Genomic DNA, 14,057 nt, shown 5'->3' with positions numbered 1-14,057 from the left:
TACAGATGGGGTTCTTGCCCTAGGTCATATAACGCCCCCCCCCCACCCCCCAAAAAAAAGAGAAAAAAAGAAGCGGGGTCACTCTCCTCCACCATGCACATGCTTCAACCACTGCACTCAAATTAATATTTCACTGTGATATTTCCTGATTTCTCTACTCCGAAGAGCCAAAGCTCTTCTACTCCGGTCCGTGGATTCCCCAAGGAGCTCGGCCCTCCTTCCCGCGCCTCCGCGGCCCCCGCCCCTCGCTGCCCGGGGCGCGGACCGGGAGAGGCGCCGGGGGACGCCCGCGTGGCTGCCCGCACGCTCCGGGAGTGTCCCCGCCCTCTCCCCCACAGAGCTAGTGCGTGACGGGCCCGCGCCCGGTTACCTACTCCAAGGTGGGGGGTGAAGGGAAAGGGGCGAAGGAAGAAGCACGAGTCCGAGGCTGCAGTCTCCAGGGAAGCCGGCGCCACCGCGGGAGACGGAGCCGCGCGCCGCAGGTACGAGGATGCGCACGCGCGCCCTCCGGGCTCTCGTGGAACCCCCGCCGGGGACGGAGCCTAGGCGGTTACCTTCCGGGGCGGCGCGCCTCTCTGAGGGAAGCCGGCGGGCACTTCTTAACGTCTCCTAACTCCTCCGGGACGCCTCTGGGGGATCGGACTCGGGGTGTTTGTGTGCGTGTGCAAGCGCGCTCTGAAAGTGCGCCCCACAATCCCCCCCCCTCTGCTCCCTTCCCGGTCACTTCCTCCCCGCTTTATGGACCGGAAGGGTTCTTGAGCCAAACCAGCTCGGCGGGCACTTCCGGGGGCTGGAGAAGGAGGTTCCGGGAGGCGCTGGGAGCGGCGGCAGCGGCGGCGGCTGGAGGATGAAGAAGGAGCAAGTGCTGCACTGTCAGTTCTCCGCGTGGTACTCGCTCTTTCGAAGTGTCACCATCAAGAGGTAACTCAGGATGGGCCTTCCGGGATGATGGCAAAGGAAACTGACATTTGGGGAAAATTCTATCTCCATAAAAAAATAAAAAGCATAAATAAAAAATGTAGGCCTTGTGGGCTGGGAAAGCCAAAGCCGAGTTTTCGACTTCCTAGTGATATTTCAGGTAGGGAGATAAATGAAGTCGATCCATATTTGCTGTGCGTTCTGTTGCGGGTTAGAGAGTGTGCCAGAAGGCTATGTCATGGTTCAGAGAAGGCCAGAGGCTGGTGAGCAGTGGATTAAGCCTGTTTAGGTTTGGGAGTTCACCATCATTGTTTTTAGAATCACCAGAGAGGGAGGAGGTCGAGAGAACTGGGTAGTCCCTGCGATGCCACTGGCTAACCCAATTATATTGTGAAGCTATAATGTGACACTGTAAATGTAAATGTGACACGGTAAATGTAAATGTGACAGCGTTAGTTTAGTTATATATTCTTAAGAATGCTTGTACCGCAAGAGGAAGCTGTCTGGAAAAGTTGTGGAACAATATTTGTTTTCTATTGTAGTTCTCCACCCTACAATCAAGGAATCCATCTCTATTTTGCAGGGCAAGCATAGGATTAACTGTTTCATCCTTCACCCAGATAATTCAAGTATTGTAGGCAAGACAGCTAGGAGAATATAGCCCCAAATGTTCAAAAGCAATCATGCCATCTGGAGCAAGATGCAAGGACAGGTTTTCATTCACTAAGAGTCATGGATCAAAGAATTACATGTCCATGGATAGCATTTTCTGTACTTTGCCCTATCCTCCTTTAGGCCTAGTTTCCAGTTATTTAGATATCAATTGTCACTTGCTTTTCATTCTGTCCTCAGTGCTGAGAGTGTGAATGCAGAGAGGGAAACTGTTTTTGAAATCCTGAGGGATTGAAAGAGCATAAAGAGATTATTCAAGACAATTCTTTTCCATCCTCTTATTCGTACATACAATCAGCTTCCAATTACTCATGGTGTAATGGAGGTTAGCCGGTGCTACCGCATGAGACTGCAGCCTGTGCATTACACCTTGGCTGGCCCTCACAATTTTGCCATTTTGAGGATAATTAGCATCTATCCATTACACCTATCATAGAAGTAATTTTTCTACATGATATGCTAGTCTTTTATAACCTTGCATAATTGAAATAGGCTTTGGGTCTGAGGTAATGATAGCGTTACTTGTTTTGGGTTGCTACAATATGAGGTATGTCTGTGAACTTGTCATACATTTTCACACTGAGTTCACTTAAAACCGACATGTACTTTCTGTGCAGTTCTTTTGCAACCTCTGGTGTACTTTTTCTTTGCCTTCAGCAATAAAATACCTATAATGGTTAAGAATTGGACGCTGGAGCCATCTACCTGGCTTTGAATTTTGGTTCCACCAGCATCTTGAGCAAAGTGTAATCTAAGTCCTATCTGGGAAATTGAGACAAAACAGCCTTATCGTAGGCATTAAATGAAATAAAGCATTTAGAATGCTTGCCACTGTTTCTGGCATATAGTAAACAAATTTGCTGCATGTTGTCACATTTTGGATTTTGGATTTAATCAAAGCTCAATTGAAGCAAAATAATTTTAGTTTACTTAAAATGTGAAACATTCACATGAAGCTGAGAGTGAAAAATAAACCAAGAGGTGGGATTTTCTGAACAGTTAAAAACTAAGCTGTTCTTCCTGAAACCATTCTTTACTCTCTTTAAACTCTTCAGTGTAGTCACTCATGTGGTGATATCACTGAACCTAACATATGGCAGGATACCCCTCCACAACTCAGGCCAGTCGGGTGGAATTGTTAGCTTTGCCATTGCCATTGTCAGCTTTAATGCTGAGAGATATATTAAATCCTGTTTTCTACTCAGCATTATTATTTAGGGTCAGCAGTGAAGCAGTTAAGAATAGAAGTACATTTTTTGACAAGTTCTACAACTTTGATTCAGGCTTATGAACAACTAGCTAGAGGACTTTGGGCCATCCACTTTATTTTTATTCCCTCAAACATGAAAGTTATAGCAATCTTGTAAAGGTCCCTTCTACCTCTACAATTTCATTAGAATAACTTGTCTATATATCTGTAACTATATCAGCCTGGTGGTGTAGGTACTTTGACAGTTAAGTCTTTTACACCTGCCAGTAAAACCTCATTGGATTCTTGCCTGCAAAATAGATTTCAATGACAAATTTAAGCTCTTCTCTGGCAGTCTTATGTGTAAAGCGTGCCTGGCAATGACTTGTTTTATGGCTTCAGTCTTTCAGGCACAATTCCTTTTTCCTCTGCATTTTGGTAGTATTTAGTACATCTTAGCACAGCATTACCATATTGTACTGTGATTTTTGTTTTGTTTGTTTTTTAAAATATATTTTATTGGTTTTTTACAGAGAGGAAGGGAGAGAGATAGAGAGCTAGAAACATCGATGAGAGAGAAACATCTACCAGCTGCCTCTTGCACACCCCTTATTGGAGATGTGCCTGCAACCAACGCACATGCCCTTGACTGGAATCGAACCTGGGACCTTTCATTCTGCAGACCGACGCTCTACCGCTGAGCCAAACCGGTTTTGGCTGTATTGTGATTTTTTTCTTTTATGTCTTTCTCCCTCATAGGCTTTGCATTCTTTTCTTTTTGTTTATTTTTATTGACTTTAGAGAGAGAAGAAGGGAAGGGAGAAAGAGAAACATCAATGTGAGAGAGAAACATGGATTGTTGCCTCCCATATGTGCCCCTACCAGGCATCAAAACCACAACCTGGGTATGTGCCCTGATTGGTAATTGAACCCGTAACCCTTTGATGCATGGAACGAACTCCAACCAAACTAGTCACACTGGCCAGGGCAGGCTTTGCATTCTTAATGGGATCACCTTGGTATCCTCCTTGACTTACATGATATAATGTAAGATAAGTCATAAGGATGAGTTTAGAAATGACCTTAGAACTCAGTAACTCATGAGAACTAGAATCCAATTTGATATCACCAAATAGAGGTAAGAGTTATAGACCCTCCAAATAGGAAGAATAATCAAATAATTCATAATAGAATCAAACATTAGATAATTGTTTTGAATCTAATCAATGGGTGATAAAACTTGGAGGGAAAGCCCAGATTCCAATCAGACTTGAAAATTAGAGTCCTATAAAACAAATGACATGGACTCTGAAATCATTGATTTGGGGATGAGAGGCTTTATTGACATAAAAGAGGACTCAATCTGCTATCACTGTGGTCAGGAAAATCACCCTACATGTCTAGGAGCTGGTATTCTGCCAACATTTCTCAGTCTCAGAACCCTGATAAAATAAACTTCACATTCTCTTAGAAATGTGGTCTCTAATTCTCTTGGGATGACATTTTACTTTATGGGTGTCTTTAACCCTAGGAAGAACTAGAATTACAACAGAGGTGATGAAATAATTCAAACTTAAGAATTTTATCTTTTTTTCTAAGTTTAATATCTTTAAAATTTTGCCATTTTGAGGATAATTAGCATATATCCTATATAATAAAGACCTAATATGCTGATTAGACCAAACAGCGGAAAGACCTTCCGGATGACCTTCTGGATGACGTGGACGAAGCTGGGGCTGTGAGGGCCAGCCAAGGTAGCCAGGCTTGTGAGGGCTGTCCAGGGCTACAAGGGCCGGCCGGGGTGCGAGGGCCAAGCCCCTTGTATGTGTTTCATGCATCGGGCTTCTAGTCTAGAATATATATATATATAAAAGCCTAAGCGACCTTTACAACCGGAAGACCAGCTGGTAGCTTTGATGCGCACTGACCACCAGGGGACAGGTGCTCAATGCAGGAGCTTCTTTCTGGTGGTCAGTACACTCCCACAGCCAACTTTCCGTGGCCCGCCAACCTCCCACAGTCCCTCCTTTTACCCCCATCAGCCCTGATTGCTGGCCAGTCTGAGGGACTTCACCCCTGCTCAATGAATTCGTGCATCAGGCCTCTAAAATAAGTAAATAAGTAAATAAATATACAATATATGGAACAGGTTAGCCTTTTGGTTCCAATTTAAATTGTGTAATTGGTTTACAATGGTGATATGTTAAACTATCTAAGAAAAATAGTTAAATATTTAAAATAGTTATAAATATTTTATAATATTTTATATATTATATATTTATATATTAATATATATTTTATAATATTTTATATATTATTATTTATTTATTTTTTTTTTTAAATATATTTTATTGATTTTTTACAGAGAGGAAGGGAGAGAGATAGAGAGCTAGAAATGTCGATGAGAGAGAAACATCGACCAGTTGCCTCTTGCACACCCCCTACCGGGGATGTGCCTGCAACCAATGTACATGCCCTTGACTGGAATCGAACCTGGGACCTTTCAGTCCGCAGACCGATGCTCTACCACTGAGCCAAACAGGCTTTGGCATATATATTATATATATAAAATATAAAAATAGTTAAATATTTAAAATAATATCTGAATGTTTTCAGGAACATTAGATTCACTATACTTATAGGTTAGTTAATTTGCTGGCTTTTAAGAGTTAAATACCTGGAAGGCTTATTTAAATAGTTGACATATAGGGTGGGCAAAAGGAGGTTTACAGTTATGACTATATAAAACAGTTTATTCTTGTACTAGAGGCTCAGTGCACAAATTCGTGCATCAGCGGGGTCTCTTGGCCTGGTCAGAGGGTGCACAATAGAGGCTGGGGAGGGATGTGGGCGGTTGGCCAACCAGGGAGGGACCGTGGGAGGACTCCAGGGCATATCTGGCCCATCTCGTTCAGTCCTGATCAGCCAGACCTCAGCAACAAGCTAACCTGTCGGTTGGAGCATCTCTGCCCTCTGGTGGTCAGTGCACGTCATAGTGAGTGGTTGAGCAGCCTTAGCATATCATTAGCATATTACACTTTGATTGGTTGAACGGCCAACCGGTCCATCAGCCACTTAGCATATTAGGCTTTTATAATATAGAATTGTTTATTAATTTGCTTACTTTTTAATTCTCACCCAGTGAGTGAGGACATTTTTCCCATTGATTTTTGGAGGGAGTAGAAGGGAGGAGGAAGGGGAAGAGATACAGTGATTGGTTGCATTCCACTCTTGACCCAACCAGGACCTGGGATTGAACCTGCAACTAAGGTACATTTCCTTGACTGGGAGTCCAACCCGTGACCCTTTGGTCCAAGTGCCCAGGCTCTAACTACTGAACATCCTGGCCAGGGCTGTATTTATTTATTTATTTATTATTGTATTATGTATATGTATTACAACTGTAATCCTACTTCGCTCACCCCTGTATTTAAAAAGAAAATGGAACACATTATTTTTGTAATAGAGTTAAATTTTTTAAAGCAACCTTTAAGTTTCAGAGGCTCACTTGAAATTGGTTAAAATTTAACAGGTTTACAAATACATTAAGATTTGTTAATTGAACGTTTTTTATAAAAGCCTGAAGAGCTAGGCTTTTGAATGTGAAATTATAACTTTGATAAATCAGATATTAATTTTTAAAACCAAAGTAGTCCATGAAATAATTTTTTTGCACAAAAACCTTTGTAATGTGCCAAAAATTATTCTGTAAATAAGTGAAGCATATTATAAGTTGTTACTCTATTGATTCTCTGAAAGTAAGCAGGAGATATATATACATATATATCTTATGATCAAAGTAATATTACCTGTAGGTATCCAGCCGGATTTTTTTGGTGATTTATTATTACAGAGGAAAAAACAAATGATCCCATGAGTTTTTTAAGTGACTTCACTTTGCCATTCTTAGTTATGATGACCTGAAACAAATGGAACTAAAGGATGGCCAGTTAAAGAGCTTTATTGCTCTGGTGATCAGTTATGTAGGATGCCACAAAAGCATCCACACATCACAGGTATTCTTCGGCTTATGTGTTCATTGACAGCCAAAGAACAGTTTCCAGAGCTTAAGAGCTTAAGTACACTTCTGCCCTCTCTTCTAGGAGATGGTCAGAATGCTGTTCCTTTTCTGACTTGTTTGCTGCACTTCCTGTGTCGCTGCAATTATCTCTTGTCTCTAATTTCCTAAAGGCATATAATTATTGTACTCAGAATTCTTTTGAGTTTGTTGCTTTCATACTGTGATTTCAGCTTGCTTCTTTGGATTTGGCTGACTTTTGTCTTTATCACAAAGACAGTTGTAGTAACTTTATGAACCTAATTTAGCTTACCAAAATATTTATTCATATTCTAATTTCAAGTCTGCCGCCATCAAATGTACATTATTAACATTTTCCACTTCATAGTTGTATAATGGGAACAAGTAATTTAAAAACTGAGTTTGGAAATTTTTTCTTTCTGCTTATGTTTGGCCTTTTTAAATAATGCCTTTTTTGGTATATGCATTTTTTTTTTTTTTAGTGTTATTCTTCCACTTCCTCAGAATGTGAAGGATTATTTACTTGATGATGGAACTCTGGTGGTTTCAGGAAGGTAAAGTATATCAGAAAACCATTTTTAATACTTTTATCATAAAGGAATGTTGTACTGATTAAATCTCAGCCATTGCCATATAAAATGCACCATTCTCTCCCTTTTTTTTCTAGATAAGATTATGTGCTGATTTTGAGCCTTTATTTTTTTTGTCAATGCTCAATAAGATTCTTAAAATTGGGTACTTCTCTAATAATTACTATTTATGAAAATGGGCAATTCCTTTCTCTCTGTCTTCAGAAAATGGGGATGGAGAGGACTGGTGGGGGGGCAGAGGGCATGTTATTGCCCTTTGGGATTCTTCAGGTCTTTTAAGATAAGAATTCATTGTTCATTGCAAACAAAGTTTTACTGGGGTGTATCATTAAGTACTCAGCATTTTGTTCCCCATAGTTAACCCACCATGACTCCACCTCCACGCTTCTCTGTTCATGTAGTTCCTCTAATTGTAAAAGGAAGAAGTAACCGTGCTTTAGTCTTTTCAGTGTAAATTTGAAAAAGTTTAAGCATTGTACAATTTAATGATATTCCATGTGTTCATTCACGTCTCTGCTCAGAAATCATGTTATCTTAGTGCTCATCCCTCACTATCCTTTCTAAAGTAGCCTGATACCAACCCTTGCTGGAATTTTTTTTTTTTTTTTAATTGTAGGTTGAAAATAATTTTCCCTTAGAATTATTAAAAGTTTTGTTTTATTGTGCTCAAATACACATAAAATTTACTATATTAACTACTTTAAAGTGTACAGTTCATTGGTAGTAAGTACATTTGTATTGTTGTGCAACCATCACCACCAATCCATCTCCAGAACTTTATTCATCATGTAAAACTGACAGCTCTCTGTGTCTTAGATTTCTCTTCTGTGAATGGGTGACTGATGTCAGAGAAGTAACCTCATAGCGTTGTGGCAGAGATACAAATGGAAACTGTGTAAAATGTTTAGCCCAATGCCTAGTGTATTGTATGTTCTTAAAAAATACTGACTGCTCTTGTCATCATTAATTTTTTTAAAATATATTTTATTGATTTTTTACAGAGAAGAAGAGAGAGGGATAGAGAGTTAGAAACATCGATGAGAGAGAATCATCGATCAGCTGCCTCCTGCACACCCACCACTGGGGATGTGCCCGCAACCAAGGTACATGCCCTTGACCGGAATCGAACCCGGGACCTTTCCGTCCACAGGCCGACGTTCTATCTACCGAGCCAAACCGGTCTCGGCTTGTCATCATTAATTTCAGTCTGATCATTAAACACTTCATTAAGTATCTGTGAAAATTGTGATAAGTGCTATGAAGGAAATGGGGAGGCCACTGACATATTACGTTACTGAGGGTGGAAGTGGGGCTGAGGATTGCAGGGCGGGTCAGGGAATTTCCTGAAGAAGTAACTTTTATGAGCCTCTGAGAAAGGAAGTTTGGGTGGAAGGTAGTCCATTGAGTGGTGGAAGGAAGAATCTTCCAGGATGAGGGAACAGCATTAAGGAGGGCTCTGAGGCATGGAACATCTTCACGTGCAGGAAACAAGTGGTGGGAGTCTCAGTTGCTGAAATGGGAGCGGTGGTCAGGGTTCAGGTTGAGGTATGTGTGTGGGAGTCATGTTAAAGATCCTAGAATTTATTGAGAACTCAGGTATTAAAGGGCTCTGAGCAAGAAAGTGATTTTGGCAGATTTCCTTTTGTAAACAATCACTGGTGACTCTGTGGGACTTGAAGGCCAGTTAGGAACCTGATACAAGTGAGAGCTGATAGTGGCTTGATCTGAGAGGGTGACACTGGAGTGGAAAGAATCCTGCAACTTTCAGAACTCAGTGATGGAGAAGGAAGTGGCAAGAATTTCTGCTTGAACAACAAAGTCGATGAATGAAGATGCCATTTGCTCAAACTGAGAAAAGCATTGTTTATTGAGTCTTTGATTTGAAAAATGTAGTAATTTATTTTTTATTTTATAAAAATATTTTTATTGACTATACAGAGAGGAAATGAGAATAGAGAGTTAGAAACATCAATGAGAGAGAAACATCTATCAGCTGCCTCCTACAATCCCCCTATTGGGGATTGAGCCTGCAACCAAAGTACATGCCCTTGACTGGAATGAACCTGGGACTCTTCAATCCACAGACCAATGCCCTATCCGCTGAGTCAAACTGGTTAGGGCAAAAATGTAGTAATTTTAGATTGTTTTACTTTTATAGTTAAAAACTTGAAAATTAGCCCTGGCCAGTGTGGTTCAATGGTTAGGGTATTAGCCCATGCATCAAAGGGTCAAGGGTTTGATTTCCAGTTAAGGGCATGTACTGAGTTGCAGGTTCTGATCCCTGGCCCTGGTGGGGGTGCATGCAGGAGGCAAATAATCGATGCTCACATCAATGTTCCTCTCTCTCTCTCTTCCTCCCTCCCTTCCTCCCTCCCCTCTCTTTCCCTCCTCTCTCCCCCTCCTCCTCTCTCTCTCTTCCTTCTCCTTCTCTCTCCTCCCCCCTTCCCCCCTTCCCCTCCCCTCCCTCTCCCCTTTCCTTTTCCCCTCCCTCTCCCTATCCCTCTTGATCAGTGTAAAAAATATCCTTGGATGAGGATTAATAAAAACAAATTTGAAAATTATAGTATAATTTATATGAGGTACATTTACAATAAAATGCACAGATCTGTTTTACCACCACTCCATTGAAAATATTGACCATTTCTATTCCCCAGAAAGTCCCTTGTATCTCTTTGGTCTCTCCTTCCTACCTCCATTTTCCCACCAGGCAAACACTGGTCTGATTTCTATCTCCATAGCTTAGTTTGTCAGTTCTAAATGGAATCATATAGTATTTTTGTGTGTCTCTGGCTTCTTTCTTTCCTTATATTTTTTGTTAATCCTCACCCGAGGATATTTTTCCATTGATTTTTAGGGAGAGTGGAAGAGAGAGGGAAAGACAGAGAGAAACATCTATTGGTTGCTTCCTGCATGGGCCTTGACCAGGGCCTGGAGCAGGGAGGAGCCTGGAACTGAGGTCCGTAAACTTGACTGGAATCGAACCTGGGACCCTTTGGTCCACAGGCAGACTCTTTATCCATTAAGCCAAACCAGCTAGGGCTGGCTTCTTTAATTAAATATAATGCTTTTAAGATTCATCTAAGTTGCGTTTAATCACTGAGTAGCTTTTTTCAAACATGTCTTTTTAAAACTCAGTGTTTGTGTTTTGCTTGTGGGCTTAGGTGTGTATCCCTCTCAGTACGTTCCTTGCTATACTAATCATTTTATCTTCCTGAGTTCAGATAGTAACAGTTTTTTGAATGAGTGTGTGTGTTTAAAGTATTATTTATAGAAGACCACAGGCCAAATAAACAAGGTTTAAAAAAACTTAAGTTTGAAAGTTTAAGTAAAAAAAAAACAAACCCAAAGCTTCAATCTTCATAGAAATGTGGGTTTATTTTGAAAAGTATAGTATGAAAAAAACAAGAGCAATGGTAAAATTAATGTTTTCTTCCTGACACTTGGCATCTCTTCTCTGCTACTGTCTCTCCTACTTCAGGGGAAGTCTTGTTCACGGTGATTACTTTCAAAACTGACCCAAGGTGAATGTCAGGAATTCTGGATCTGACGGGAGACTTATTTCCTTTCATAATTGTAAATAACTGCTCACACTGTTATATTGGCTGGGCTGAAAAAATATTCTTTGTGGGTCGTGAGTTTGACACGTGTGGTGTATAGTTACAAATAAACTGGTGTTAACGAACTAGAATTATTGACTAGTCTTTTTATTGTGAGTAGACCAGGAAATTATTTCTCGATGTTGAGTTATCAGTCTGTTGTGATTTTGATTAATGTATATCAGTTTTTTAATCAACTTTTCTTAATTCTATGGAATTAAATTTCCAGAGGCACAAAGCTATGAATCACATAGGCTCACTGGTTAGCTTGTACACAGGGTAAAATCTCAGAGCCTCTGTAAGTCTTGGCACTGGATAGACAGGTAGGTCCCTGTGGGTCTTGCTAAGGTCACTTATGCAGCAAGAATGTATGGTGGCGTGGCTCAGTAAAAAGTGAGATTGGAAGTTAAAAAGACTTATTTGACACCTAAACTCAGAATTACATGGTGTCACTTGTTCTGTCTTTTGTTGGTCATAGTGAATCTTAAAGTCGGTCTAAATTAAAGGGATGGGAAAATAAATGCTATTTCTTCATGGGAAGAGTAGCAAGTCACCCTTCAAAAGGGCTTGTCCAACGTGATGGGAAGAATTATTGTAGCCATCTTGGCATATTATTTAAGTTTCCCTCCCTTTATTCCATTCATTGTGCTATATATATTATCTGGAGACTTATGTTTTTCAGTTTGGGGAGAACTAAAAATATTACATCTTTTATAGTTTTATTTTCTTGCTTCTGTTTCTGGAACTCTTGTTGCTTAAATGTTGGATCTGCTGGATTCTCTGTATTTTATTATTTCTTCTCTATTGTCGTTTTCTTTGTTGTTCCAACTTCTAGGTAATTCCCTTGACTTTGTCATTTATTTTGAATTTTTAGTTTCTACAAGTTCAATCTTGTCCTCTGTTCTTTTCTTATAGCCTCCTATTTTTTTTTTTTTTTAATGGATACAATATCTTGTTTTTGTTGTTGTTAATCCTCGTCCAAGGATATTTTTCCATTGATTTTTAGGGAGAGGGAAAGAGAGGGAAAAACATAGAGAAATATCAATGTGAGAGAAACACATTGATTGGTTGCCTTCTGCAGGAGCCCTGACCAAGGTCCGAGCCTGGAGAAGCCTGCAACCAAGGTATGAACTCAGGACCCTTTGGTCCACAGGCTGATGCTCCATCCACTGACCCAATCCAGCTAGGGCTCTTCTTTTATCTTTAAGGATATTAACAATGTTTAAAATATTTTTCATTTAGCCACTTCATTGTCTTTATTTCTTCCATGTACCTTTTTTTTTTTTTATAGAAATGTTTAGAAAACATCTTTCTTCAGTTTTCTGATGATTTTAGGCCTCTATTCATATTTAAGAGTGAGGGACACACACACACACACACACACACACACACATTTGGAAACTGTATACTTGGGAGGGCTTGTTGACTAAGACTGCCAGCAATTAGACTCTGGGGTTTTCCACTTTGCACAGAGGACAATTCTCTCACCTGTCTGCATTCTGACAGCAGGGTAGGAGGACGGGAACTAGGGCTCTTAGTTCAGCATGACTCTCACATGGCTCCTCATCATATTCTAGCATTTCATTCCCATATTCCTCTGGGCCATTATGGACCTGATCCGTGAGCCTCTTTAGTTCACTTGTCCCCCAGAGAATAAACCTGCTTAGCCATGGGGTGGAAGAGGATTAGTTTCTTGGGTGTGCAAGTTTAAGGAGATTGGGTGAGTCTTTGTCATTTTTTGGACCTCCCACAAGTAACTCTATTCATAGCCCAGAGATGCAGTTTTGTCATCGAGAGGTCTCTAGGTTCTAGCTATTGCTTAGTGGGTGACCCCTCTTGGCTTTTTGTTTTGCAAACTTTTGTTGCTATCTTCCTTCTGTAGTTGTCTTCTTGTGGGTCCTCTTTCTTCTTGGGGTCTTTCCGATCATTTTAATGGAGTTCCATGAGGGAACATAAGGGTAGATAAATGCCCATGGTAACCAGAGGCCCCATTTCCCTTTTTCTTGTAGTTTCTTGGTCCAGATCCTGTGCTCCCTGTTATTCTGATTGTTATTTGTTTTCATTATGTGAGTTATTCCCAGGCCAGTTGTTTGTAGTTCAGTATTGAGGAGGGTCCAGGGCAGAGTTATCCCCTCTGAGTGCCTTCAGCCTTTGCTTCCTCCTGGGCAACGAGATTGGCTACTACAATAGATGCCTCCTTCCCATATGTGCTTCTTCAAAGAGAGTCTGAGTATTGCTTTCTCACTCTGTTCCCCATACCTCTCTGTGTTGCCAGTACAGCCTCAGGGAATTCTGGACACTAGTCCACACACTCTGTTTTCACTGTAGAAACTAGGGAGTCTTGCCCCTCAGGGGTGTTCCCTCAGCTGTGCAGAACAGCTCTTCAGCTGTTTCCTCTGGTGTCTTCCTTCATCCAGTTTGACCTTCCTGGTCTCTGGCAGCTCTTTCTCACCACTGGACTCCATAGTTGTGGATGATTCTTGGTGTCATCAGAGGAAGACTTTGAGCTTTCTTTCCCTTATTTTTAAGTGATTTCTGAAAGCAGGCAGAAAGTTTTTATTCTGCCATCTTTATTGTACTCTCATTAATTTCATATTGATTTTTATTAGTTTCTGTCTCAAAAAGTGGACTTTTTCTAATATTACACTCCAGTTGAAAGGTTTTTTATATACTCAACTGAAATTCTGACTACATAGTACACAACCTTTTTCTTTCTTAATTTTTGCTTCATGTCCTTCTAGGGAAGATCCTCCAACATCTTCTCAGCCAGACAGTGATGATGAAGCAGAAGAAATACAGGTTGGTTCTACTCTGTTCTGGAGACTGTTCTAATTTCAATGATCTCTGAAATAGTTCTGACCTTTAGTTCTTAGCATATATTCATTGAAGTGAGAAATTACATGAAAATCTCACTTTGATGTATACTTTTATTTACATACTAGAGGCCCAGTGCACAAATTCCTGCACAGGTGGGGTCTGGCTGGCCTGGCCCCAATTGGGGAAGGGGAGAAAATGGGGAGAAGGGCTGGGCGGGGGTTAAGGGGGGAGGAGGG

The 14,057-nt window shown here is 40.8% G+C and overlaps 2 protein-coding genes across 10 annotated transcripts in view; one reads left to right on the top strand and one right to left on the bottom strand.

Annotated features, from left to right (window-relative positions):
• Window positions 1–695, bottom strand: part of NUDT5 (nudix hydrolase 5) — a 46,504-nt gene extending 45,809 nt beyond the window's left edge. For 3 of the 5 annotated variants that reach the window (XM_045585781.1, XM_036452894.2, XM_045585778.1), the window contains exon 1: window positions 555–695. The gene's annotated coding sequence lies outside the window, so the exon portion shown is untranslated. Of the gene's footprint in view, window positions 1–370; window positions 514–554 lie in introns of those variants that run through there. The other 2 variants (XM_036452879.2, XM_036452886.2) reach the window with 2 other exon arrangements.
• An 82-nt stretch (window positions 696–777) lies between these two features.
• The window catches only part of CDC123 (cell division cycle 123), a 60,517-nt gene continuing 47,237 nt past the window's right edge, over window positions 778–14,057 (top strand). For 3 of the 5 annotated variants that reach the window (XM_045585760.1, XM_036452865.2, XM_036452848.2), the window contains exons 1-3: window positions 778–921; window positions 7,301–7,372; window positions 13,746–13,803. In XM_045585760.1, coding sequence (XP_045441716.1) covers window positions 848–921; window positions 7,301–7,372; window positions 13,746–13,803 — 204 coding nt within the window. In that variant the 5' untranslated portion in view covers window positions 778–847. The remainder of the gene's footprint in view (window positions 922–7,300; window positions 7,373–13,745; window positions 13,804–14,057) is intronic. The other 2 variants (XM_045585761.1, XM_036452858.2) reach the window with 1 other exon arrangement.

Source organism: Pipistrellus kuhlii, unplaced genomic scaffold, assembly GCF_014108245.1.
Source record: "Pipistrellus kuhlii isolate mPipKuh1 unplaced genomic scaffold, mPipKuh1.p scaffold_m20_p_1, whole genome shotgun sequence".
Taxonomy (NCBI): domain Eukaryota; kingdom Metazoa; phylum Chordata; class Mammalia; order Chiroptera; family Vespertilionidae; genus Pipistrellus; species Pipistrellus kuhlii.
The sequence above is the reverse complement of the archived record's forward strand: the minus strand, read 5'-3'. Positions and strand labels throughout refer to the sequence as shown.